Genomic DNA, 23,113 nt, shown 5'->3' on the forward strand with positions numbered 1-23,113 from the left:
CACCAACGGCAAGCCGTTCCATTGGAGAGGGGAACATTAATCACCTGTCGGGCTAAAAAGTCCCTACAAGCAGTAGCGAGCTCGTTAGGCGAAGACCCTTTTAGACAAGGTTTGCATGCAGTGACCGAGATGCTGGTTACGGTTTTTGATGCATCAGGTGGCTGATCAAATGGCGAGGTTCCCTTGTTCATGCATTGACTGTTCAACTGCTCACTGCTGGCATTCCATCATTTCTTCTTCTTCATGCTATACCTACGTCCACTCCACTGCTAAGCCCTTTAGTCTATCTTTGGTTTCTTGATGGGACGCGCGTTGAGGCTTCAAAACCTCGTGTAGCTGACGTCGTCTCAAACCATTACTTCCGAGAGTGCCGCGATTGGGAGAGGAAAGTTGAGGAAGGCCGATCGACCGGGCCTTGTGTGATTGACATTTGGCAATGACAATGACAATGACAATGACATTGACAATGACATTGACGTGCGGGACCGAATTGAGTGTGACTACTCTGGGGTGCCTTTGGGCCTCTACTCCATGTTTTCTGGCTTCTACTGCCCAAGATGGAAACATGAGATGAACAGTTTTACCTGGAAAGTCCCTGATCCGTTTGAAGAGGCGTCAATAGCGTTGAGCCAGAAAGCGGATGGAGCGGCTGAAGTTTGAATGGCGTGGACAAGTTCATGTCTAAGGTGCTATTTGGATCACGAGGGGGACGGGAAGTGCCCCTCCCCGCTAAATGATGCACTACGGTGCCCCCCATGAGACTCTGAATGGGCGCATGATGGATTGGAGGGGACGAGACCGCTCAGAGATCTACAACCCTACCTCACTTTCTTTGCCTTGTACCTGCCGTACCTGTCCTGTACCTTATGTAGCTAAGAAGAAAAGAGCTACTTCTCCTTGTCTTGAAAGGATTAGGCTGTGCGTGCTGTGCCTTCCGTTGTTGATAAATGAGCTGCATCTCCTCCCACCTTGTTTGTCCCAGTCCCTTGTCTTTTCTCCCCCAAACTTTGTCCCTTACACCGAAACACAATCAATCAGTCAATCACTTTGATACGTCGCATCTACAATCGAATCGAACCCGACAACAACCAAGCGAATTCGCATTAGACTATTAACCAGAAGTACTAGTCGCGATCATCATCTCTTTCGAATACGATTTGCTTGCAGGCGCCATCGCATCGCTTCTTTCAGTCGACCACCATTGTCATTCCGCCTCGGCTCTCGACTCAACAAACCCGACGACTCTTTCGGGGGACTAAACAATTCCCCAGAACCCATTTCTTCCTTCCAGAGCAGTCGTCACAATGAAGGATTCAAGCGACAAGCAATGGGTAAGTTCTTGGACCCTTACCTGAGCTAGGATACCTAGCTCATGGATGTCAATGTCCATCATGCCCCAGTCTTTTGTCTTCTGTTTCTTGGTCAGGGCCGATCACTTTCTGTCCGCTTCTCCCCAACGTCATCCCAACCCTGCCAATGATGGAACAACGTCAGGGCCCCAGCGAGACCCTTTATCGCTGTATTTGTTGCGTCAATGCAGATCCCTGCATCGGGCTCCAATCTTGACGTTGCATGGCTGTTTTCTTGGTGTTTGCCAAGTAGACGACCAAGCAACCTTATTCATACGTAGCTGTACCACAGCCCGCAGTCCACGCAAGCCTGATGACGTTCTAAAAGGCAGACCACTTACATAGACACAATATCTTCGCGCAATCACTCACTTCAACCTTTTATTTACCATTTCCTTCATTGCAAACATTCTAACTCAATTGCATAGGCCAAGGCTTATATTCTTGACCCATTAAACGATATTGAACCAAACCAAGACACCGGTATCGGCGCATCTCACAATCTTGCTGCTCAACTTCGAAACATCTCTCTCGAAGGCTCAAGTTCAAACTCGAACTCAAACTCAAACAGAGACCGCTCTCCCGAGAGAAAGCACAGGCATAAACCAAGTCATTCGAGTCACAGACATCGCCAAGGCAGCTATCCTACTCCACCAACATCTGCCAGCCCAACCCGCGACAGCTTTCATTCCTCGAACCCTTTCTCCGACGCTGCAGCTGCACGCCGTCAATCTTCAGCTCCATCAGTGACTGTATCTCCCCCGGATTCTCCCCCAGGTCCATCCGATACTCGTCGCGACCCATTCAGTTCCTCTATCAATCGATCGGCCAGTGCTAGAGTTCCGCCTCCGCGTAATCGACCTCAAGTTTCACACAATCGCAGCTTCAGTGCCAGCAACTGCGGAGTTTCACGCCAACGTTCACTGATCCAACGATACCCAGGCGACATGTCTCACCGACCTCTCGACATCCTTAGAAAGGAGGCTCGCGCGGCCGATCGCGCCCCCCATCTTCGTCGCAAGCAAATGCCAATGGCAGACACAATTGATGCTCTGGATACCATTGGCGGGATGTATCATCATGGCGGCCCCTATGACGCCACCCTGGCAAGCCGCAACCGCAACAAGATGTATTCACCCGTTGCTGCTGTTGAAGACTCGAACCGAGAAGCTCTTCGCGCTACTCCCAGAGAAAACATTCAAGATGCTTTGCTCAAAAAGATGCCGCTCCAAGGCACTGCTGATATTCCTAGCGGCGAGCGGGACATTAGCGGCAACACCATAAATTATGAAGAGGGTGCTGATCTCATGAGAGAACCTGACGCTGTTGGTGGCGCATACAAGCGTTGGGATGGCATTGTAAGTGACATTTCTATGATGCGATCATTAAATAGTTACTGACCTGAATAGCAATACCATCCTGATGACCTCAAGGGCAAGGGCGAGCCCTCTTACACTTATGAGAAGGACCTGAAGGAGCAAAAGCGTTTCCGCCGAGGTGAACCCGTTGAGTACGAACTCTCATCAAACATGCGAGGCAGCAAACGCCCACCCTTTAGCCACAACCGCAGCTTCAGCGAGAATCCACGAACAACACCCGAATTCTCAAACGGTACTGACATTCGCCGCAACAACTCGACAGGCAAACACCGTCTGAGCGACGGTATTCGACGACGTTTTGGCAGCATGCGACGCAAGAAGGTAGAGGCCGAGTAGATACCTTCAACTTTGTGATATAGTTTTCATGTGATTATAACTTGGATTGGTACTGGCGTTTTCTGGGATTCATTTATACGGGAGAAGGTTTCTTACTCTTGGGCGAGTAGTGACGATAAAGATTAGTCAAGACTTGATAAGACAGGCGCTATAGGATATATGTTTGGGTTATGGCCTGTTCAGATTTACGGAAGAAACAGACTTGGGAAAACAAAAGTCGTTTACTACTCATTTTCTTTGTTCTTTTCTTTGGCTTGTAGATGGGTCCCAGCATGTATACAGCTGTGTTTGTACTGCCACTCCTTGAAAAGACGCAATTATTGACATTCATGGTGTTCTAGAATGGCCACAAGGGAACGTAGAAATAAACCATGATATTCAGCGTTCGAAGATTCAAACACTTAGATTGCATTGCAATGCTATGCATGTATTCCCAAACTACATTATCAACAAACACCACTTATGACTCTTGCCCAAGACATTTAGAAATACGACAATCCACTCCATCCCAAAACACCCTCCAGCTCCTCCCTCAACTCCCCAACACCATCATATCCTCCCTTACCCGCTATCTCCGCCCTCTTCGCAGCACCAAGCTCAGCCCACCTCGCCAAAACAGCGCCGTCCACAATCGTCCTTCCACCAGCTGCCTCTACACCCACAGGTCGTATACCATCTGGTAATCTATGCGCTTTGGCGTTCAATCCGCCGTGTGGTGTAAGTGCGGGGAGAAGTTGGTTTGTTACGGAGAGGAGACGACGGTATGTTGTTTCAGGGAGGGGGACGAGTGTTGCCAAGTGGCCGGATGAAGAGGCGAGGAGGAGGATGTGTGGAGGATCTTGGGGAGGGGGATGAGAGGGTGGAAGGGTTCGCGGGAGGAGGAGTGTTGTTGAGGGGGGATTGGGGGAGACGGAGAATGAGGTTCTATGGAGGAGGAGATGGCCTTGAAGAGACTTAGGATCTGTAGTTTGTTAGTATCGCAAGAATCAGGGGAAAGGGAGAGGACTCACGCTCGGGGTTAAAGTCGAGAATATGTAGATCACCATCCGCATCCGCAGCAATAATAGCCAGATCTTCACCATCCGGTAGGAAATCCGCCACCAGAACCGGTAACCGGCCATGGCTCTTACCCAAGACCTTGAAAGTATACGGTTCCTCAGTATATCCCGCAAACCAAACCCCCTTGAACGCGTCAGCCATGAGACACAACCCCGTACGCGGTAGTTCCCTCGCAGTAGATACGTGGCAGCTCATATCGAGGAAAGCAACAGGTAAAAGTGACCCGTCTTCCTTCAGACCGCGCACCATACACTTTTGCCCTTGCGCGACGAGCATGAGGCCTTGGGTGCCGATCTCTGATATGGCTGTTACGCCGCCGCGGGGAATGTCTTCGCGCGCGATGGCTTTGAGACGTTTGTTGGTTTCTGGTCTGCCGGGCTCGGGGATGACGGTTACGATATCGAAGACGTGGACGCGCCCGCGGATGGGGAGGTCTTCACCCTTTGAGACGGCTGTACCGACTGTGACGAGGAAGCGACGCTCTTTTGTATCTTCTGAGACTTCGAGGTGTAGTGTTTTCATGCACTCGATAGATTCGCAGGATTCAAGCTCGACTTCGTGGATGACGGTCCAACTGACCGGGCTGATGAGCTTGAGAACGCCGCGGGGCATGGTTGGTGGGAAAGTAAGTGTTTCCTTGGCCCATTCTTTGTGATAGTCGTCGTCTTTGGGGAGTTCGAAGGGTTCACTAATCATGCAGCCTGCGATATATGCACCTGTAGTTTGATGATATGCGATGCCGCGAACATCAGCGCCCAGAGGGACTTTCTTGACTGATATACCGAGCTCAGTGAAGTTGGTATCTGGTGGGAGTTGAGTAACCCGTGCGATGCCCTTGTCATCGGCGTAGATGAAACCACGATCACAACCCTCAGTGTGGAATGTACTCATACCGCGGACGCCGAGGCCTTGAAGACCAATGACGCGGGGGATACTCTTGCTGGACTTGATGACGAAACTTGGTGAAGGGCCGGGGAGGAAGACGGTGCTATAGCCGTTGATGTTTGCGCATGGTCGGAGAGGGACGAAGCGTGGTTGTTCGACATCATCTTGTTCTGTCTCGACGGGAATTGTGGCTAATGTTGTGTTGGAAGTCTTTTTGAAGGTGAGAGTGGCGGAGAGACTGGTTTCACCGCCTTCTCTTACATGGCGAAGAGGTTCGTAAATTGTGAGGTCGTCGGTTTGGTTGCGGAGCTGGTCATGTTAGAGAAGTTCAGTGAGGGTGAAGAGAAACTCACGATGAGATATGGAGATTGAGATGTGGTGTCGCCAAGATCAGCGACAAGAATCTCGCGGAGATTCTCTTTTGCTAAACCACGTCGTAGCGTGTAGTCTGCTGAAAGGTGAGGAGGGACGTAACAGAGACCTTCAGCAACGTAGACGGGCTTGGAGAGATCGGGGAGCGCGTATACCTGTTCAGTCAGTAGCTGATCTCCAATCGGCAAGACTGGGACTTACATGTAGTGCACCAGTTGAGCTGAGCAAGAACATCATGATATTCTCAGTCTCTGCACCCTTGTCGCCGGCATTCGGTTGGAAAGCACCCTTTGTATCCGCATACAGACATCCAGAGTGCCACTTAGTATTCTGCAGAGTAGCATCCATCTTTTCCACCTCCTCAAGCTCATTGTTGCTGTCGATCTGTGCCAACATAAGACTGCTGTCATCGCGGATGAGTAGGAGGTAAGGATCAGCAATGCTGGCGCTGGTGACTCGGGGTTCAGCGCCGGTTTCTTCATCGAGCATCGGCAGGATCTGAGTGAGGCCGAGATCTAGAATTGTCAGTATGTGCGAATATCATCTAAGCAAGCGACTTACCTCCATCGTATGATCGAACCTCAGATTTGAGGACTTGGATGATCCTCATCTGCTTGCCCATTGTTCCAGCTTCAACAGTGAATCCAGCTGCTGGGTCAAACTCAGTGTCCTTGAGAGTCTCGAATCCTGCGCCAGTAAGAGCATACACATCTGATGTCTCATAACCGTCGAGATCGACCTTAGCGACTATCATGTACTTGTCATGCTGTCCAAATGTCTCATACTCATTACCCATACCAACATTCCCACCTAGAGCTTTTGGCATTGGCTTCTTAACAGACATGGTCCAGAAACCCCTTGCTTCGGGGAACTCGAACCTTCCAATGATCTTGGGCTGAATGTTGCGGTTGAGAATAGCCAGTGAACCGGCTTTTCCACGTCCGACGACGCAGGCAAGATGAAGATCCGAAACGACACCCTGTGACAGAGTTGCTTCTTCACTGTCAGGGTGGAACGATATCTTGCCAGGTGTCAAGTCCTTGATCGGGGCGATGCTGAGCAGGGTATCGTGAATGCGGAAGCTCAACTCGCCCGCTTTACCCCCACCATTGAGAGCCTGAGCCGGTTTCGCGGCAGCAGACTCGGTGCCATACAGATCGTCGTCCTCGTCGTCTTCATCCTCTAGATCCAGGTCATCCATTTCTAGCCCAATCTCCGCATCGATAAGCCGAGGCTTTCGCCTCTTCTCTTGTCCCATCTTTCTTGTCCAGCCCAACACCACAGAATCGCCAACTTCACTACCCACGAAGTACGCATTCTTGCCAAGTTTCGACGCTGTCGATGCGCGGCTCTTGATAAGATTGCCTCCGTTCTCATCTGCGACCATTTTGACGGTAAGACCAGAGACAGTTCTGCCATCGATCTGGAACGTGACTATTCCAATGCGACCATCGTTGAGAACTAGTAAGAGCTCGCCGTTCTCGATGGATAGTGTCTCAATGATACAGTGCTCCAATCGCAGGTTAAGATCCGCTTGATCTGTTAGGCTGAATGAGGTGATCTGTCGAGCCATTGAGTTCACCGCCACGCCATTGGACTTGCCAGACTGATCAACATGAATCAGTTCGTTCTCTCCAATCAACAACGAACCACCAACAGGTGCTGGCAACGGGATGATCTTGAACAAATCTCGAGGAAGATCAGTGACTGAAAGAATAGTAGTCGAAGCTCGCTGCTGTAAATCCAACGTAAAGACCTTGTACGTAAGATGATCTTTCTGACCAAGAGAATGGGCTCGCTCTTGGCTAGACGAAAGAATACCAAAAGTCGGTTCTCTATACTCATGCAGAAAAGCGAAGTGCACGGGATGAAGTAAACTGGGATCAAGCAGCGGAAGACGGAGGACAAAAGATGGTGTATACGCTGGTTCTAATGTGTCGCTATCTCCATTGGCGACTGTAGTAGATTCCTTGACGGGTCGTGGCCCATCGAGATCCTCATCCCAATCATCCATCTCCAAGTCTTCTTCCGCTTGTCTGAATGGTAGGATCGCGAGGTTGCGCGAGCCGAATTGGAAGGCGGCGCATCGACTGCCGGGGTCGGCTTCGAGGTAATTGGTATATTCGTCGAAAGAAACCTCCCATGGCGCGCCATGTAGCTCTTCCTTCTCGTAGTAATGGATGGAGATGGTCTCGAGGTTGCTCTTCTCGGGATCCCATACTGCCATACATAGTTTCGCGGCTTTGTAGGCTATCAAGAGAGCTTCACCTCCACATTTCGAATGCTTCGTCTTGACCTTGGCCAAACCCGTCACGGTGCCGGATAGTGGAAGCTCCGCGACAAGGACTAGCTTCGTCAGGTTCGTGCGATCGGTTCGGACAAGCATTGACTCGCCGCCAAGAAACGAAGACTCAAGTCCATCATCGTCGTTCGCGCGGTGATCATATTCGGGTTCAGGCTTTGTTGTCTGGGCAGGTTGGTTCTCGGGATCGAATTCGGCGGAGATGGCCTTTGTTGTAAAGATTTGGAGTAGGGAACCTTTTGCGACAACGAGATTGGTAGCTGTAGCTGAAGTGAGAGAGACAGTCAAGGAGTGTGTGACGGCTGAGGGAGCCGCAAGCTCGGTGTAGGCCTGCATTTCAGCGAGACCATTCTTTTGTAACCGAGAAATTGGTTGCTTTGTTGAGTTCGTTCGAGTCGTTCGCGATGTTGCTTTATTGAATGTTTGGCCCAAAAGAGTAGAGCTCAAAGCTCCAACGGATAATTGACCTCCGTCTTCCGGATCACCCTGGCCAATCGATAATGGTTTAGTCGATGTTCCAGGGGTGAGGCAGAGCATCTCCACTTAGCACAAACGCTAGCGTATACATTGCGTCACGAAAACATCGGCAGCTTCAAGCTAGAGCTTGACCATTTCTGATCGAAGCCACGGAATCTTGTTTTTCTACGAAACTTCCCTCTCTCTGATTGATCAAAGTTAATCACGTTGCTACACAGATCGACTCATTAGCGACGTCACCCCTGGTTTGGGATCGATTGATCTCCCTTCAAAATCCCCGAGATCTGCTACTTTAGAGAGAAAACATCCCAAGCCACGTCGCGACCTGGTCTAGCGGATTCACTTCGACTTGCTTGTTGATCATCATTTGCAACAACAGTCTTTCAATTTGATCCAAAATGGCCCACGCAGGCCTCGTCCAGACCAGTTTGATCTGGGTCGCTTATGCTGTCGCTGTTGTCCTCTGTTTCGCAGCAGCTATCATCACAACATTCACCTGGCAAACACCCCGCGAACGTTCCGCCGTCGTCAGCATTGTCGCCATCATCAGCTTGACTTCTCTACTCGCTACGGTTCTACTACTCCCTGTCGACATTGCCCTCGTCTCCGCGACTGCCTCTGCAACACTGGGCGCGAAGAAGGACTGGGCTACTCCCGAACGCATCGACAGTATCCTCTACACTCTCAAGGTTGTCTACTACAGCTTGTACAGCTTCGATGCTCTCCTCTGTCTGATCGTTATTCCTTTCGCCTACTTCTGGCATGAGGAGTATGACGAGATCGAGGTTGAAGAGGAGGGCCGAACCTTGAGCAGCCGCTTCTTGGCCGCTGCCAAGTACACCCTGTTCTTCGTCGCATTCGTCGTCGTTCTGTTCTTACTCGGTTTCTTCGTCCCCGCCGCCGGCGATAGCTCTCAGTCGCACTGGGATCTCGACTATTTCAAGAAGCTCGTTGCTCAGAACCATGGCGAAAAGGCACTCACCTTTGCACTGGGTCTTCTGCTCACCCTTGGCACACTGCTCTACGTCGTTTACACCGGCGCCGGTCTTGCCCTTCTCCCCATCTCGTTCATCAAGGCGGCACCTTCAATCTCAGCCCCTCAGCTCCATCAGACAACCGCTTCCCAGCTTGAACAGAACCGCGAACGCCAGCGACAGATCGAGATGCGCAATGCTGGCCGACAAGAGGGCATGTCTCGAAAGGATCAGCGCGAGCTCGATGCTCTGATTAGAGAGGAACAAACCCTTGTCCGACGTGAAAGACTTGCCGCTGAGGCTCAGGGTGAAGGTCGCAGCAGAATCTACCAAGCCTGGCTCAAGGTCTGCGCTGTCTTCCGCCCCATCAAGCTCCTTGGTGGAATTTTCCTCCTCCTTCTGTCCCTCGTCATCTTCGTATCAATGCTCATCACTGGCATTGACAAGGCCAAGAACTCGGTTTGCAAGCAAAAGTGCGGTTACATCCTTGGCCAGATCCACGTCTTCCAGCCCATGAACTTCATCTTCGTCAAGTCCGCCAAGGCTTTCCCCGTCGACTACATCCTCATGGCTCTTCTGGTTCTTTTCTTCTTCAGCAGCTCCATCTCTGGCATTGCCACCGTGGGCATTCGCTTCCTCTGGGTCCGCATCTTCCAGATCCGCAAGGGTCGAACAGCTCCTCAGGCTCTCCTCATTGCGACTGTCATGTTGGGTCTGATAATTTTGGCCACCAACTACGGTATCGCTATGTTGGTTGCTCCTCAATACTCTACCTACGGAACGCAGACTTTCTGCGCCAACGAGCCCGAACATCCTGGAGATCAGCCAGACTGCAGAAACCACAAGGACATGATTCACGCCTGCTCCGAAGCGCTCAAGTACAAGCACGCCAAGGACGTCTGCACACCATCAGTCATGTCAACATTCCTCAACCGCATCACAATCACATGGCCTTTCTTCGGTCTTGTCGACTTCTGGGCCCAATTCGCCTTCCTCAGCGTTTTCCTCATCGTCTTTGTCACAGCTCTCTTCCGCACCCCCAAGCTCAACCTTTCTCAGATGGACGAAGAAGCCGAAGCCGATGAGGAAGAAAGCCTCCTTGCCTCTACAGGCCGACGATTCGGCGCAACATGGCAGGATGTACGAGGAAAGCCCAGCAGCTCAGGAAACGAGTCTGCCAATAACGGCAACGGCTCACAATCCGCTGCTTGAGGTTCACGTATAAAATAGTATGAGTGAGTTCAGATTGATGCGGGCATCTTGATTTTGGCGCGGCAACACGGTGGTTCGGAGTTTAGTTTCGCAATATTTGGGTATCTGTTTTTAACACGCAAGGAATGGCAAATGGTGGTGAGGTCTAGCTTGAAATTGAAATGGTTTATGCTCCCAACGCTACTTTCTTCTTCTTTTCCTTCTCCTTCTTATCTTTGGTGAATTGTACAGCCTTGTGACTCCTCTCGTCGAAGCCAGCTTGTGGTCCCCGATGCATCTCGTACCAGCATCGTGTACAGTAAACGTCATCGTCACAGCCTGGACATCGCACCGTTGCGTCTTCTAGACAAACGGTACACCAACTCTCCACATCGTCATCGGTGTAGTTCGTCCGTGAGGTTAGACGATTCACCGGTTGGCCTGAAGGTTTGGACGTAGGTACCGACGGAAGGGCGAGGGAATCTTCATTGGGAGATGGTGCGCGTAGAGCAGCGAGGCGGGCGGTTATGTCATCTATATCAGCACTTCCAGCGCGCTTTGAGGAAGGAATTTCGGCGAGATCTGAAGGAACGTCCGGAAGAGCGATATCTTCTGTTTTAGAAGTTGTTTGTTCGGGCTCAGACTCAGATTCCGGATCGGGAGTCTTGGTCTTTGCGAGGGCTGCTTCGACTTCTGCTTCGTCGCGGAAGCGGGCGATGACTTGATCGACATCTTTGTTCATAGCTTCGCCATCTGAATCATCCGAATCATCATCCTTCTTATCTTTCTCGTTTTCTGTATCCTTTGGTATTGAGTCCGCGAGTTGTTCTAGAAGTGCTTTGACTTGTGCATCGTCTGGTTCAGGGTTAAAGCCTTCTTCGGGTTGTACATCGCCGAGTAGCTCTTCTAGAGTTTGATCGTCTGTTTGGAAGATGGAATCGTCTTCTTCATCTTCGAGTTTGGGAGATTCCTTCTTTGTTATCCTTTCTGGTTGGGGTGTTGGCCTTGATGGTGGTTGGGTTGTCTTTGGTGCTGTTGCTGGTGCCGGTGAAGGTTCATCGCCACGGTCTCGTAGGGACTTGAGACGAGCGGCTAGTGTATCATCTCGAGTTGGTTCCTTTTTGCGCTCAATGAGATCAACCTTGATCCTAAGGTAGTGTTAGTTGGGGTAGATATCTGAGGTCTGTAGGTAATATACTCTGTTGATACTGGCTTCTCTTGACCTGCGCTGTTGCCCCTAAGGGCATTTAGGCGGTCAAGTAGGGACTTATCGAGATCTTTAGACATAACGTGTGAGCTCGGGGGGCTGAGAGTGAGTCTGTATGATGGAGCTATGATGGGTGATGTTGTTGATGAGATGTTATGATGAAGCGAAGTGAGCTTCAGATGAGGATGGCGGGGGCGGGGTTGTTTGCGCCCAGGCTTGGCTGAGGAGTCAACTTGAGGCTCAACTCTGGGCCTTATACAGGGGAAAGTATAGCCATGCACGTCACGATCTTTATTAAGCGAAAAAGAGCGGACTTCATCAAACATTCAGCCCTATGGCCTACCCAGGTGTCATAGAAGGACGGCATTCACGTCAATGTGGTGCATGTGCGCGACCATGCGACAAACATCCCTGCCCTCCGCTGCAAACATCACATCACATCCAGGCACTGCATTTCCTGCCTCAATAACGCAGGTAAATACAGTACAGAGTCGGTTCCGTCCCCTGTCGCATCAATAGCCAAGTTGAACCACGCGCTGGGTTTCAGTCACTTCAGGAATGGAGTTCATCCTGAAGGATTGTGGTGCCTCAAATACGAGATGGTTTAGATGAAGATCACCCATTGACTGACGACATACCTACGACCAGTCAACTGATAAGACAAGTGAATGCCTCCACTATGTTCGATTTTGTCGTCGTCAAAGATCATGGAATGCATTGATCATGGTCAATTGCCGATGCCTCTCTAATCTAATCGCTATCTAAACGCACAGAGGCACGTACACGCGTCGCAGCCAAGACTTACGCATGCTCGGAACGTGGGCGGCGCCAAAGTTTAAGCCTCTGCCGTGCATCAGCTATTTTTGCCCATCAGTGCCTTGATTAGCGGCCTGCCATGGGTCCATGCAGCTGAAAATGGAAAATCCATGTCTCTGATCCCTTGAAGTCAATAAGCGCTAGAGAATGTAGATTCCAAGGTGACGTGGAAACATAAACCAGCAGTCTTCCTCTTATCCTTTCTTTTGCTGTTATGTTGCTATTCACTTCTTCACAATGCTTACAATGCCATCGCTGCGTCTAAGCGCAAAGTCAATACAGATCACAGCAGCTATTGCGTCGATATGGCTCTTCGTCGGCGTTCTTTATCACTATCGCGATGTTTCTTTTTACACCCCAAATAATAATTTTCAGAGTACTTCGAAACCGAGTTCGAATTCGCGCAGTGTTGAATCGATAAAGCTTGGCGCACGATATTTTCTCGATTATCCATTGAAAGACGAACCGAAGGCGAATTTTGGAGAACTTGGACAACGGACGGAATTGTTGCGATCTTGGATTGAGGAATTGGAAGGGCGAGACGACAGTCACGAGACGGCGGAACTTGTTGGACAAATTTTGGAAAAGCAGTTTCCTTGGCTCAATTCGAAGCAGGTTGTTTCGCCGCCTCTCGTCGATATCTACGATCGTCTTGGTCTTTCGTACAACAGCAAAAGTGTGAAGTCTGATAAAGCACCAGCTGGAATCGTTATCCCCACAGGCGAAAAAACACTTCGATTTGCATGCCATCTCGTCGCAGCATTGACGCGCGTCCACAAGACTACCCTCCCCATTCAAGTTGTATACGCAGGAGACGATGATTTATCCGCTGTTGGACGAAAAAAGATCCAACAAGCTGCTGATGGAGTCGAGATCGAAATGCTCGATGTTCTTACTGTTTTCGACGACAATACACTAAAGCTCGCTGATGGCGGCTGGGCGATAAAACCGTTCGCTGCATTGGCTAGTCGCTTCGAGCAGGTCATTCTTCTCGATGCAGATGCAGTATTCTTCCAGGATCCTCGACATCTTCTTCTTCAAAATCGGTTCAAAGAGACTGGTGCACTACTCTTCCATGATCGATTGCTCTGGAAGAATGGGTTTGCGGATCGCCAGGATTGGTGGCATGATCAGATCAAACATCCCGGTCCAGAGACGGAAAAGTCGCTTGTTTGGACGGAACGATACTCTGAAGAGGGAGATTCTGGTATTGTTGTGGTTGACAAGTCCAGACTTGACGTTCTGCTTGGACTCCTCCATATTGGATGGCAGAATTCGGAGCGGGTGCGTAATGAGGTTACGTACAAGATCACGTATGGCGATAAAGAGAGTTGGTGGATCGGTTTCGAAGCTACAGGATCCAGATACGCCTTCTCACCTCATTACGGCGGCATTGTCGGGTGGTTAAGTCCAACAAAGGCCGAACTCGACGCCGCAAAGAAGGCAGAAGAAGAGAAGAAACAAGGGGACAACAAGCGCGATGACAAAGAAGTCCGCGTCTGCAGCTTCGTCATCGCACACGTTGACCAAAACGAGAAACTTCTCTGGTACAACGGTGGTTTACTTAAGAACAAAGCCGTCAACCAAACAGAATTCGAAGTTCCGACGCATTGGATGATTGATCAAAAGTGGCACAAAGGCGGAAGCAAGCAAGCAATGAGTTGCATGGTTGGAACGAAAGCGAGTGCATTGACGAGCGGAGAGAAGGTTGTTTTAGCAAAGTCGATACAAGTAGCGAAGGACATGGATGAAAAGTTACATTTGGTCTGATATGAAAAGACTTGTATTATGTATGTGTAATATTATGAATGACATAGAACGTTGAACAGGGATTCGAGTGTTTTGTACAAGAACTGGAGATGAGTTGGCGGGTTGAGAGAGCATCGGAGGTCGGAACCGCGAGATGATCGACATGAAGGATTATGGTCCCATGTAAATCTGCAACGGATAATTCCTGAAACGCGTGTTCATGGTAAAAGACCGTTGAAGATTCCGGACCCTGTTCATGTCTTCGGCGCCGTTTCATAGAGTTCGGGACCGTCTCACGCCACCGCGCGCCGGACATGTACGAATGTCCGTATAGAAGACCGTAAGACCGTTGGAGGAAGAAATGAGTATAAAAGGACAAAACACGTCACATAAACAAAAATTATCTTTATTACTGTATAAACCAATAAATCCTTTATTCAGCTTGGATAGAATTAATTCTTTTATTTTTTTAGTCGGACAACAAAATGGCACTTCGTTTACCTCTTCGAACTCGCCCTGCACCGCTCATCGCAGGACTCACGGTTGGAGCAATTGGCATTGCAGTCTGTTCGAAAATGATGTTTGGAACAGCCTCAGCGGAATCCCGTGAAGCGCAGAAGATTTTCAAGGGGGGGTTTGCGTCGGTTAAGCTGCCGTTGCATAGTTCTGAGGATGAGACGCATGATACCAAGAGGTTGCGGTTCAAGCTGCCTCAAGAGACTGCTATTTCTGGACTCCCATTGACTTGTGAGTATACTGCGCAAGGTATCTGGACCACTGCTGACTGAGTATAGCTGCTCTGTTGACGTTCACATGGCCTGAGGGATCTTGGCTTCCTACACCGAGACCTTACTCTCCCATCTCACCCTCTGGTAAGCTACCCGCCTTCCAACTTGAAGTAATTACTGACTTGGGTAGATGAACCCGGCTATGTAGAACTCATGGTCAAGAAATATCCCAACGGCAAAGGAAGCGGCTATCTCCACTCCCTCAAACCAGGCGACCAACTCTTTATCCTCACCACCCTCCCCGGCTACAAATGGAAGCCCAACAACTTCTCGCACATAACCCTCATTGCCGGCGGCTGCGGCATAACACCAATCTACCAACTTGCACAAGGAATACTACGTAACCCTGAAGACAAAACCCGCATGACTCTTGTGTTTGGCGCAAACACGGATGAAGATGTTCTGTTGAAGAAGGAGCTTGATGGTTTTGCCAAAGAGTTTCCAGAGAGGTTTAGTGTCAAGTATACGGTTAGTAGACCGAAGGAGGGATCGGCGATGAGGGAGGGGAGGGTTGATAGGGAGCTTTTGGAGGAGGTTGTGCCGAAGGGGACGGAGAAGGTCTTTGTTTGTGGACCGCCGGCTATGGAGGAGGCGCTTGTTGGGAAGTGGGGGAATGGTGTTTTGGGGGAGCTGGGTATTGAGAAGGGGAAGATTCACAAGTTTTAAAAAGGTGTTGTAGAGAAGAGAGTATGACTGGTGAAGATTGCATGGGGTTGGGGAGATGAATAGTTATCCCACTCTGATCAAGGTGTATATTAGGAGTTAGAACGCATTGTACAAGCATTCTCATCTTCATAATCGTACTTTCACGATCACGCCATTCCCACCCATGAAGGACCCCCTTTGCGTTCATCGGCAGGCGGTGACCCCTCAAGTTCAACCAGTGGCAATGACCAGACTGACAAGGTAAACATACAATTGCTAATTCCAGTTTTACAGAACTACCTAGTTTCCAGTAGCAATACTATGCCTAACTCCCAAGCTACCATTAGTCAAAAGCGATCTCGAATCCCTCTCCGGCACAGCAACCTCATCCTTCATCTCCGAAGCTGACCCATAGCCTCCACCACCAGGCGTCAGAATGATAATCCTATCACCTGTCGCAAAATGCGACGTCTTTCTCGGTCCCAATGAAACCCGCCTCATAGCTCCTGTCACAGGATCTTTCCTGACCCAAATATTCTGCCCCCTCTGACCCTCATCTCCTCCCTCAAGACCATAAGGCGCCGTGACTCGTCGATCCGTAAGAACAGAGACCTGCAGAGGCATGCGGAACTCCATCTCTCGAACACAGCCATCACCACCCCTCCACTTTCCAGCACCGCCACTACCATTCCTTATAGAGAACTCATGCAGAATAACAGGATATCTCTTCTCCAAGATCTCCGGATCCGTAATCCTCGTGTTCGTCATGTGCGTATGAACAGCACTGGCACCATGCCAACCTAACCCAGCACCAGCACCTCCACAGATGGTCTCGTAGTATCCAAAGCCCTTGGTGACTTCACCGGTAACGGGATCTGTACCGCCACAGCCGAAGCTGAGGTTGTTCATTGTTCCTTGGGAGGCGGCTGCGGCGTTGAAGGCGCGGAGGACGAGATCGGCGATCTTTTGGGATGTTTCTGTTGTGCAGCCAACTGTGGCGGCGGTGGGGGAGGGAGAGAGGATGGTGTTTTGGGGACAGACTACTTTGATGGGCTTGAGGCAGCCCTGGTTGAGGGGGATGTCGCCTTTGGAGATCATGGAGCGGAGGCAGTACTATTGAAGTTTAGCTATGGCCAATGATTGAAGAAGGGAAACTTACCATGATGACGGAGTATGAGCATGTTGGTGGCGCATTGAGGTTACCAGAGTGTTCGGGTCCAGTACCCGTAAAGTCAAAGACGGCATCTCCAGTCTCTTTGTCGATGGTGACCTTGAGCTTGAACGGGATACCATCATCGTTATACTCCGTCGCTTCAAGAACACCGCCCTCATGCTTCGCAGCAAATTGCTTAAGAAGATCCCGAACGGACTGGGCTGCATTGTCCTGAATAGCATGCATGTAAAGCTGAACAACAGGCCAGGTAAACTCCTTGATAAGAGCCCGAATCAATTCAATACCCTTTTGGTTGGAAGCGACAGCGGCCTTGAGATCAGCGATGTTCTCAGTCAGAGTACGAGTACCGCTGCAGCCGGGAAATGAAGCAGGTTCGTCATAGAGATGCTTAATAAGACCGGCTTCGTCAAAGACACCCTCGTTGATCATCTTGAAGGACTCGATAGCGGCACCTTCTTGCCAGAGTTCAGTGGAGTTGGGAGGCATGGAGCCAGGGACGATGCCGCCGATGTCTGCGTGATGGCCACGGTTGGCGACGAAGAAGATGATCTCCTTGGGGTTCTCTTCATCATCGAACACAGGCGTGATGGTGGTGATGTCGGGAAGATGAGTACCACCAGCTTGAGGATGATTGCTGATGATGACATCGCCAGGCTTCAATTCACCAGCCTTGTATCGTTGAGCCTGATAGGCGATGGCTGTGCTCATGGAACCAAGATGACTAGGGACATGAGGTGCGTTCGCGACAAGACCACCGTCAGCAGAAAAGATGGCGCAAGAGTAGTCCAATCTCTCCTTAATGTTGACAGAGATCGAGGTCTTCTCCATGGTATGACCCATCTGTTCAGCGACAGTCATGAAGCGATGTCCGAAAACACTGAGTGTAACAGGATCAACAGTCTCAGTCGCAACATTCTGCTTCTCAGCCTTGTCAACCTCGAGGATGACATGCTCGGGAAGAATGACACCCTTGCTGAGATGATCGACGACAATGGTTTGAGTCTTGTCGATGATCATCGCAGGACCGGTGATGTGAACGCCGGGACTCATGGACCTGAGCTCATAAACGGGAGTTTCGGTCCAGCCGTGATTCTCGAAGAAGATCTTTCGAGAGAAGATGGGTGTTGGGACGGGAGTTAGACCATCGGATTGGTACTTCTTGAGCTCTTCGAAGGGGCTGGAGATGTTGAGAACGCGAGACTTTCCTACGCTTCGAACTCGAACGTCATCGATGAGGATGTTGCGCGATTGAGAGAAGCCGAACTCTTGAGTATGTCTGGCAGTAAATGCGACGCCTGCCTCGCCAACGTTCTCTGATACAGGGATCATGAGAGAGGTATCGCTTCCCTGGTAGCGCATGTTGAGGAAGTACTCATGCTCAGTAGTCTTGGCGTCGAAACCTTGAGACTCAAGACCCTGGGCACCCTTGGAAGAGAGAGACTCAAGACGGGCTTTGATCTCAGGGACGACTTCTTCGGAGAAGGTGATAGCGGAAGGCTCTTGGTTCTCAACAACGACATCGGCGAGAGCCATGCCATAAGCGGACAGGATACTGGAGTAGCAAGGGATGATGGCTCGCTTGATACCAAGATCTCGAGCGATGAAGACAGCGTGTTGACCACCAGCACCGCCGAAAGAGCCCAGATTGTGGCTCGACGCACCGTATCCGCGACCTTCACTGAGTGTTCGAATGGGTCGTGTCATTGTCGCATTCGCAATGGCAAGGAAACCCAATGCTAGAGTCTCGGGTGTGAATGGCTCACCACCCTCCTTCTCCTTGTTGACGATCTCTGTGAGAGCAGCGAACTTTTCTCTCACAACATCGCGATCGAGTCGACGGGGGAAGAAGTCGGGAATGATTCGTCCGAGGAGGAAGTTTGCATCTGTGACAGTCAAGGGACCGCCTCTGCCGTAACATGCAGGACCTGGATTCGCACCAGCGCTGCTGGGACCGACCTTGAGGAGTCCGTTCTCCCAGGACAGGATCGAGCCACCGCCTGCAGCGACTGTGTTAATGTCAAGTTGGGGAGTCTGGATGGTCACTTCGGCCAAAGTGTTCTCAAAGATGTGTTCCAATGCACCCGAGTATCTTGCGACATCTGTACTGGTGCCACCCATATCGAAGCCCAAAACAGGAGTGCCATCAGCATCGTCGTAGCAAGTCCTCGATAGACCGACGACACCTCCAGCAGGACCACTAAGAACACCCCTCAATCCGGTGAACTTGGACCAGCTTGTAAGTCCACCGTCAGATTGGCAGATGAGGAGCTTGTTCGCACTCTCATCTTCCAACTGGCCCTTGAAGTTCTTGCGGAATCCGTCCAGGTAAGCGAACGTCATTGGTGTAAGGTAAGCGTCTGCGACAGCCGATTGACTTCGCGGCACGTACTTGGCCATGGACTGCAGAACTGAGGAAGCGGAGACTTTGAAGCCCATTTCCTCAGCGAGCTTTGTGACTTGCAACTCGTGGTCGGGGTATGTGTATGAGTGCATGAGGCCGATAGCTAGGTTCTTGAAGCCTTGAGCTTTAAGTTCCTCAAGGTCTGCGCGGACAGCATCAAGATCTGGTTTCTTCATGATCCTGACAACTTCTCCTGTTTGACCAACGACAAGCGCTGGATCCGAGGAAACATCAATTGGGCCATCTGATGGAGCTTCGCTTGCGCCCTCAATGGTGACTCGTTCATCAATCTCCACGACAGTTTCGTAAAGTTGCTTCAAGCGACGAACCGAAAGATCAAAAAGATCAGGTCTCGCCTGGTTTCCGATAAGAAGAACATCCCTGAAACCCTTTGTGGCAAGGAAGGCTACGCGATCACCCTTTCTTTCGAGAAGGGCATTGGTAGCGACTGTAGTGCCCATGCGAATGGACTCAATCGGCTCAAGATCTAATAATGAGCCCTTGGGTATTGTTGTGTCTAGGGCGATCTCTAAGATCTGGCGAATGCATTCTGTGGGAGCATCATCATACTCATCAGGACATACTGAGAGGATCTTAAAGACGATATGCTCTTGTCGACCGGGGACTTCGGCCCATGCATCTGTAAAGGTGCCACCACGGTCGATGGCGATGCGGATGCCTTGAGATGACATTGTGAGGATGAGGATGAGGTTTAGGGGGGGAATAGAGTGTGAATGATGGGAGAGAGATTGAGATGAAGATGATTTGATGACATGGTCAAGCTTGGACGACTTGAAGCTGTATTATATTAAACAATCCGGGGTACATATCGCCCACGCCCTCAATGTGTAAGTGGAGTGGATTCGCTATCATCGCCTCCAACACCGGTATTGGTCAGAATCTGCTTAATCATCGGCAACTCCAACAAAGCCGATCAATCTGACCGGCAACTTTGGACTTACCGGTTCATCTCCACCATCCATCCTCGGTATCATCAACGGCAAATACAGTCGATTACCCCAGACTCGGACCCGCATTGTCGAAGAGTTTGAGATCATTCCATTACTCAACGATTTGCAAGGGTGATTCAATCGAAATGAGCACGCGACGTCCAAGAAGATTGCTTGCTGCGTGAGATGCCCTTCTGTTTTGTTGGCTTGTGATGATTGATCTGATTGTGAAGTAGTTGCCATCGATGCCACTCTCAGAAAATCAAGTGTTCGGGTGACAAGCCTTGCCAGTCTTGTAAGTCGACAGGCAGGGCGGATGAGTGTGAGTTCCCCGCGAACAAGGAACGGAAGATACCAATTGCTGAGAGGTAAATACCATTCAAATTATCCTAAGCCATCCTGACATGATCTTGAAGTTATCATAACATACTAACATCATGTTCAGTTACCTCAAGAAGCTCGAAGAAGATAGCAGGCAGCTTCAGGCCATCACAACCCACAACCAGACTCCAGAAACCAACCCGACATTCACTCCCTTCGATGACCAGGAAGTCCAAGCCGATGCTCCTCCGTCTCTTTCAAAAGAAGAAAGCAACCTGTTCAATCCACTCTTCGACCGACAACCCGAAAAACCCATCCATGAACGATCCTCAGAACCAGGCTTCATCGGCGAAGCCTCGTGTGCTGCCTTCAGCAACAGACTTCTATCATGTCTCGACGATACCTATACCCCATCGACAGCTGGCCTGTCAAACTATCATCGAATGAACACATATGGGAGACTGCCAGTAGATCAAGGACCGGAATTTCCAGAACGGATGCACGTCAAGTTGCTTCTTAACGTTGCTAGACGATTCATTGGGAACTACCATCCACTGTTTCTGAAAGTTACGTTCATGAAAGAGATTGATGCTGTTTATAGAAGGGAGGTAGTACCATCAGCGCTATGGCTGTGTAAGTTTTATGCACTCATGGCCTTGGGAGAGATATATACACATAGAAGGGGAGTCGGTGATAACAACAGAGTGCCGGGAACGAACTACTATGTCAGGTCGGTCAACTTGCTGCAAGAGAATCAGGATCTTTATGAGGAACCTTCTTTGATGCAGGTCGAAGTTCTTACACTACTAGTAAGCCTCATTCCTTACCACTCGCCAGTTGATGTCAACTAACTATAGACCACCATCAGGCCTGGGCATCAAACATACTAGGTCGCATACGGACAGCGTACTGCTATAGTGGAATAGCTATGCGTCTCGCTCAAAGTCTCGGCATGCACAGATCTGCATCAAGACATACCACGCTCACGCCTGTTGAACGAGAGAGTCGACGGCGAACATGGTGGGTGCTTTACTTCTTCGACCGGTTTTCAGCATCAAAGCTTGGCCAACCTATCACTGTCCGAGACGATGATATTGATGTTGAGATGCCAAGCATGGATGGTCTGACAAAGGACGAGATGGCGGAGTTTCTTGACCCGCAAAATCTCATTACTAATATTAAGCTTGCTAAGATCATTGGAAATATCTGTAAGTCGTTGCTCTTCTGCCTCTTCCTTCCGTCGCGTTGCTAATATTGGCGTGTAGTGACACATATTTATGGCATACCCAAAGCTACGAACGGTCTCTATATACAGCAAGTCCACGGCATCTTAAAACAGCTTCGAGAATGGCACGACGAGCTACAACCAGACATGCGCGTCAAAGAGCGAGGTACTCCTAGACCCGTCGCAAGCCTTCACCTTGCGTACAATCAATGCATTATACAAACAACTCGCCCCGTTCTGCTTCACCTGTTCAAGACACAGTTTCAGCTAGGCAATAAAGCGAGAGAAGATGCATTGCCACGACAGAATTTCTCTTCTATCACTCTTGCTTTAGCAGAGAGCTGTGTCAATGCTGCGCAAGCATCAAGCCGTATCGTGGAAGGCCTCTTCCTAGATGGTAGCATTGCGACCTTTGGATACTGGGACGCACATCACATATTCTCAGCAGCTATGATTCTCATCATGTCAGCGGTCATGAAACCCACAGCCGTTAACTCAGATCATCTTGAGACCTTACTAAGTGTTTTGCGATCCCTGAAGAATGATGGAAACATCCCAGCCGTCGACTTCTGTGAAAGGCTATCGGACATCCAAGCCCGGGTGTTGAACCTGAGGGCAACAGGTCGTTTGGACGGCATGAGCTTCGATAGACCCCCGATGATTACCCATACACCCAGCTCTCTGCCAAAGGAAGTTCCACAAGCTCAGGACCAAGCTTTCCAAACACCAATGAGTATGGATAATGGCTCTGGGATTTGTGAGTCTGCAATTATTGGCTACGAAAACGTAGATATCTTGGGTAATCCTCTTATTGGCAGCTTCCTAGATGGAAATCAAGTACAATGGTTGGATGTGTTGTTTACTGAGGATGGAACCCTGAGGGAATTTGCTTCTGAGATTGAAGAACCGTTCCTATTCAGATAGTACACAAATGATATAATGTCCTCGGTGACATTCAGTCAGTAACCATCAGTATACTGATTGCCGTATTAACACTTTGGGATTCTGAAAGCCTCTCGTTGTTGTGCAACTCTACATACGATGTATTTATTTCACTACGTAGCCATTCTCGAGCGTGGTGATTATCCGCCGGCTGAGTTGGTAAACCAGTCATTTCCTGCCGACAACTCATTATTCCCAGTCTCATGAATGGTGGCTCGCCGTAGACACACAGATAGGCTACTGATATCCTCTCTTGCAAGCATAGCTATTGCCATATCCTTTATCACTTATATATTAGGGGACTAGTTTATATCTTATATTTTTCTAGTTCTAAAAGTATTTACTAGCCTTAGAATTCAAAATTTCTATTAATTTAATATATGTAAGTAACTTCTTAACTTTATAGGTTTATATGGGCCTGATCATTAGTCACTTATCTTATGGATAATGCTTTAGAGGTTGCGTTTTGCCAACTTGACGGGCCGACGACCTTGTCTCATCCTAACCTGATTCGATTGAAGTCACATGTAAAGGCAGAAACGTCCAATTGAGTCGCTCCGAACCTTAAATT

At 49.8% G+C, this 23,113-nt stretch overlaps 9 protein-coding genes across 16 annotated transcripts; 5 read left to right on the forward strand and 4 right to left on the reverse strand.

Annotated features, from left to right (window-relative positions):
• The first annotated feature begins 118 nt into the window (after nt 1–118).
• Nucleotides 119–4,429, forward strand: FOXG_05714 (uncharacterized protein). Of its 2 annotated transcripts, XM_018384129.1 has the most exons (3): nt 119–1,331; nt 1,778–2,707; nt 2,759–4,429. In XM_018384129.1, the coding sequence occupies exons 1-3, from the start codon at nt 1,305–1,307 to the stop codon at nt 3,062–3,064; spliced, it is 1,263 nt and encodes a 420-aa protein (XP_018241171.1). In that variant the 5' UTR covers nt 119–1,304; the 3' UTR covers nt 3,065–4,429. The 2 variants fall into 2 exon arrangements, with proteins under 2 accessions (XP_018241171.1, XP_018241172.1); XM_018384130.1 differs by having other exon boundaries at nt 1,778–4,429.
• Nucleotides 121–655, reverse strand: FOXG_19104 (uncharacterized protein). Its single transcript, XM_018399292.1, has one exon. It carries the CDS (start codon nt 565–567, stop codon nt 253–255), a length of 315 nt encoding a protein of 104 aa, XP_018241173.1. The 5' UTR covers nt 568–655; the 3' UTR covers nt 121–252.
• Nucleotides 879–8,219, reverse strand: FOXG_05715 (uncharacterized protein; the record flags this gene model as incomplete). Of its 2 annotated transcripts, XM_018384131.1 has the most annotated exons (5): nt 879–4,025; nt 4,075–5,317; nt 5,362–5,535; nt 5,582–5,895; nt 5,942–8,219. In XM_018384131.1, the coding sequence occupies 5 exons, from the start codon at nt 8,217–8,219 to the stop codon at nt 3,547–3,549; spliced, it is 4,488 nt and encodes a 1,495-aa protein (XP_018241174.1). In that variant the 3' UTR covers nt 879–3,546. The 2 variants fall into 2 exon arrangements, with proteins under 2 accessions (XP_018241174.1, XP_018241175.1); XM_018384132.1 differs by having other exon boundaries at nt 3,710–5,317.
• Nucleotides 8,220–8,235: 16 nt separating this feature from the next.
• Nucleotides 8,236–11,599, forward strand: FOXG_05716 (lysosomal cobalamin transporter). Its single transcript, XM_018384133.1, has one exon. It carries the CDS (start codon nt 8,558–8,560, stop codon nt 10,343–10,345), a length of 1,788 nt encoding a protein of 595 aa, XP_018241176.1. The 5' UTR covers nt 8,236–8,557; the 3' UTR covers nt 10,346–11,599.
• On the reverse strand, nt 8,350–12,229 carry FOXG_05717 (uncharacterized protein). 2 transcript variants are annotated; one of them, XM_018384134.1, is made up of 3 exons: nt 12,174–12,226; nt 11,523–12,118; nt 8,350–11,472 (listed from the first exon to the last, which is right to left on the reverse strand). In XM_018384134.1, exons 2-3 carry the CDS (start codon nt 11,855–11,857, stop codon nt 10,512–10,514), a joined length of 1,296 nt encoding a protein of 431 aa, XP_018241177.1. In that variant the 5' UTR covers nt 11,858–12,118; nt 12,174–12,226; the 3' UTR covers nt 8,350–10,511. The 2 variants fall into 2 exon arrangements, with proteins under 2 accessions (XP_018241177.1, XP_018241178.1); XM_018384135.1 differs by having other exon boundaries at nt 10,216–11,472; nt 11,523–12,229.
• A 247-nt stretch (nt 12,230–12,476) lies between these two features.
• On the forward strand, nt 12,477–14,481 carry FOXG_05718 (uncharacterized protein). The gene has a single exon (XM_018384136.1). It carries the CDS (start codon nt 12,585–12,587, stop codon nt 14,115–14,117), a length of 1,533 nt encoding a protein of 510 aa, XP_018241179.1. The 5' UTR covers nt 12,477–12,584; the 3' UTR covers nt 14,118–14,481.
• A 3-nt stretch (nt 14,482–14,484) lies between these two features.
• On the forward strand, nt 14,485–15,655 carry FOXG_05719 (cytochrome-b5 reductase). The gene is made up of 3 exons (XM_018384137.1): nt 14,485–14,843; nt 14,891–14,968; nt 15,015–15,655. The coding sequence occupies exons 1-3, from the start codon at nt 14,582–14,584 to the stop codon at nt 15,548–15,550; spliced, it is 876 nt and encodes a 291-aa protein (XP_018241180.1). The 5' UTR covers nt 14,485–14,581; the 3' UTR covers nt 15,551–15,655.
• An 83-nt stretch (nt 15,656–15,738) lies between these two features.
• FOXG_05720 (5-oxoprolinase (ATP-hydrolysing)) lies at nt 15,739–19,945 on the reverse strand. The gene is made up of 2 exons (XM_018384138.1): nt 16,689–19,945; nt 15,739–16,642 (listed from the first exon to the last, which is right to left on the reverse strand). Exons 1-2 carry the CDS (start codon nt 19,794–19,796, stop codon nt 15,830–15,832), a joined length of 3,921 nt encoding a protein of 1,306 aa, XP_018241181.1. The 5' UTR covers nt 19,797–19,945; the 3' UTR covers nt 15,739–15,829.
• Nucleotides 19,946–20,099: 154 nt separating this feature from the next.
• On the forward strand, nt 20,100–22,756 carry FOXG_05721 (uncharacterized protein). 5 transcript variants are annotated; one of them, XM_018384139.1, is made up of 5 exons: nt 20,100–20,235; nt 20,291–20,422; nt 20,500–21,184; nt 21,244–21,583; nt 21,641–22,756. In XM_018384139.1, exons 1-5 carry the CDS (start codon nt 20,201–20,203, stop codon nt 22,522–22,524), a joined length of 2,076 nt encoding a protein of 691 aa, XP_018241182.1. In that variant the 5' UTR covers nt 20,100–20,200; the 3' UTR covers nt 22,525–22,756. The 5 variants fall into 5 exon arrangements, with proteins under 5 accessions (XP_018241182.1, XP_018241184.1, XP_018241185.1 ...); XM_018384141.1 differs by having other exon boundaries at nt 20,291–20,376; nt 20,510–21,184; nt 21,641–22,644; XM_018384142.1 differs by having other exon boundaries at nt 20,100–20,422.
• The last annotated feature ends 357 nt before the right edge of the window (nt 22,757–23,113 follow it).

The sequence above is a fragment of the Fusarium oxysporum genome, chromosome 2 (assembly GCF_000149955.1).
Source record: "Fusarium oxysporum f. sp. lycopersici 4287 chromosome 2, whole genome shotgun sequence".
In the NCBI taxonomy this organism is placed as follows: domain Eukaryota; kingdom Fungi; phylum Ascomycota; class Sordariomycetes; order Hypocreales; family Nectriaceae; genus Fusarium; species Fusarium oxysporum.

Coding starts and splice junctions, on each gene's coding strand:
- FOXG_19104 (XM_018399292.1), bottom strand. CDS start 567: ATGTTTCCATCTTGGGCAGTAGAAGCCAGAAAACATGGAGTAGAGGCC.
- FOXG_05720 (XM_018384138.1), bottom strand. CDS start 19,796: ATGTCATCTCAAGGCATCCGCATCGCCATCGACCGTGGTGGCACCTTT. Junction 16,643..16,688: donor GCTCATACTCCGTCATCATG/GTAAGTTTCCCT, acceptor AAACTTCAATAG/TACTGCCTCCGCTCCATGAT.
- FOXG_05719 (XM_018384137.1), top strand. CDS start 14,582: ATGGCACTTCGTTTACCTCTTCGAACTCGCCCTGCACCGCTCATCGCA. Junction 14,844..14,890: donor TTCTGGACTCCCATTGACTT/GTGAGTATACTG, acceptor GACTGAGTATAG/CTGCTCTGTTGACGTTCACA. Junction 14,969..15,014: donor CTCTCCCATCTCACCCTCTG/GTAAGCTACCCG, acceptor TGACTTGGGTAG/ATGAACCCGGCTATGTAGAA.
- FOXG_05716 (XM_018384133.1), top strand. CDS start 8,558: ATGGCCCACGCAGGCCTCGTCCAGACCAGTTTGATCTGGGTCGCTTAT.
- FOXG_05718 (XM_018384136.1), top strand. CDS start 12,585: ATGCTTACAATGCCATCGCTGCGTCTAAGCGCAAAGTCAATACAGATC.
- FOXG_05714 (XM_018384129.1), top strand. CDS start 1,305: ATGAAGGATTCAAGCGACAAGCAATGG. Junction 1,332..1,777: donor ATTCAAGCGACAAGCAATGG/GTAAGTTCTTGG, acceptor TCAATTGCATAG/GCCAAGGCTTATATTCTTGA. Junction 2,708..2,758: donor ACAAGCGTTGGGATGGCATT/GTAAGTGACATT, acceptor TGACCTGAATAG/CAATACCATCCTGATGACCT.
- FOXG_05721 (XM_018384139.1), top strand. CDS start 20,201: ATGAGCACGCGACGTCCAAGAAGATTGCTTGCTGC. Junction 20,236..20,290: donor CCAAGAAGATTGCTTGCTGC/GTGAGATGCCCT, acceptor ATTGTGAAGTAG/TTGCCATCGATGCCACTCTC. Junction 21,584..21,640: donor TAAGATCATTGGAAATATCT/GTAAGTCGTTGC, acceptor ATTGGCGTGTAG/TGACACATATTTATGGCATA.
- FOXG_05717 (XM_018384134.1), bottom strand. CDS start 11,857: ATGTTTGATGAAGTCCGCTCTTTTTCGCTTAATAAAGATCGTGACGTG. Junction 11,473..11,522: donor GAGAAGCCAGTATCAACAGA/GTATATTACCTA, acceptor ACACTACCTTAG/GATCAAGGTTGATCTCATTG.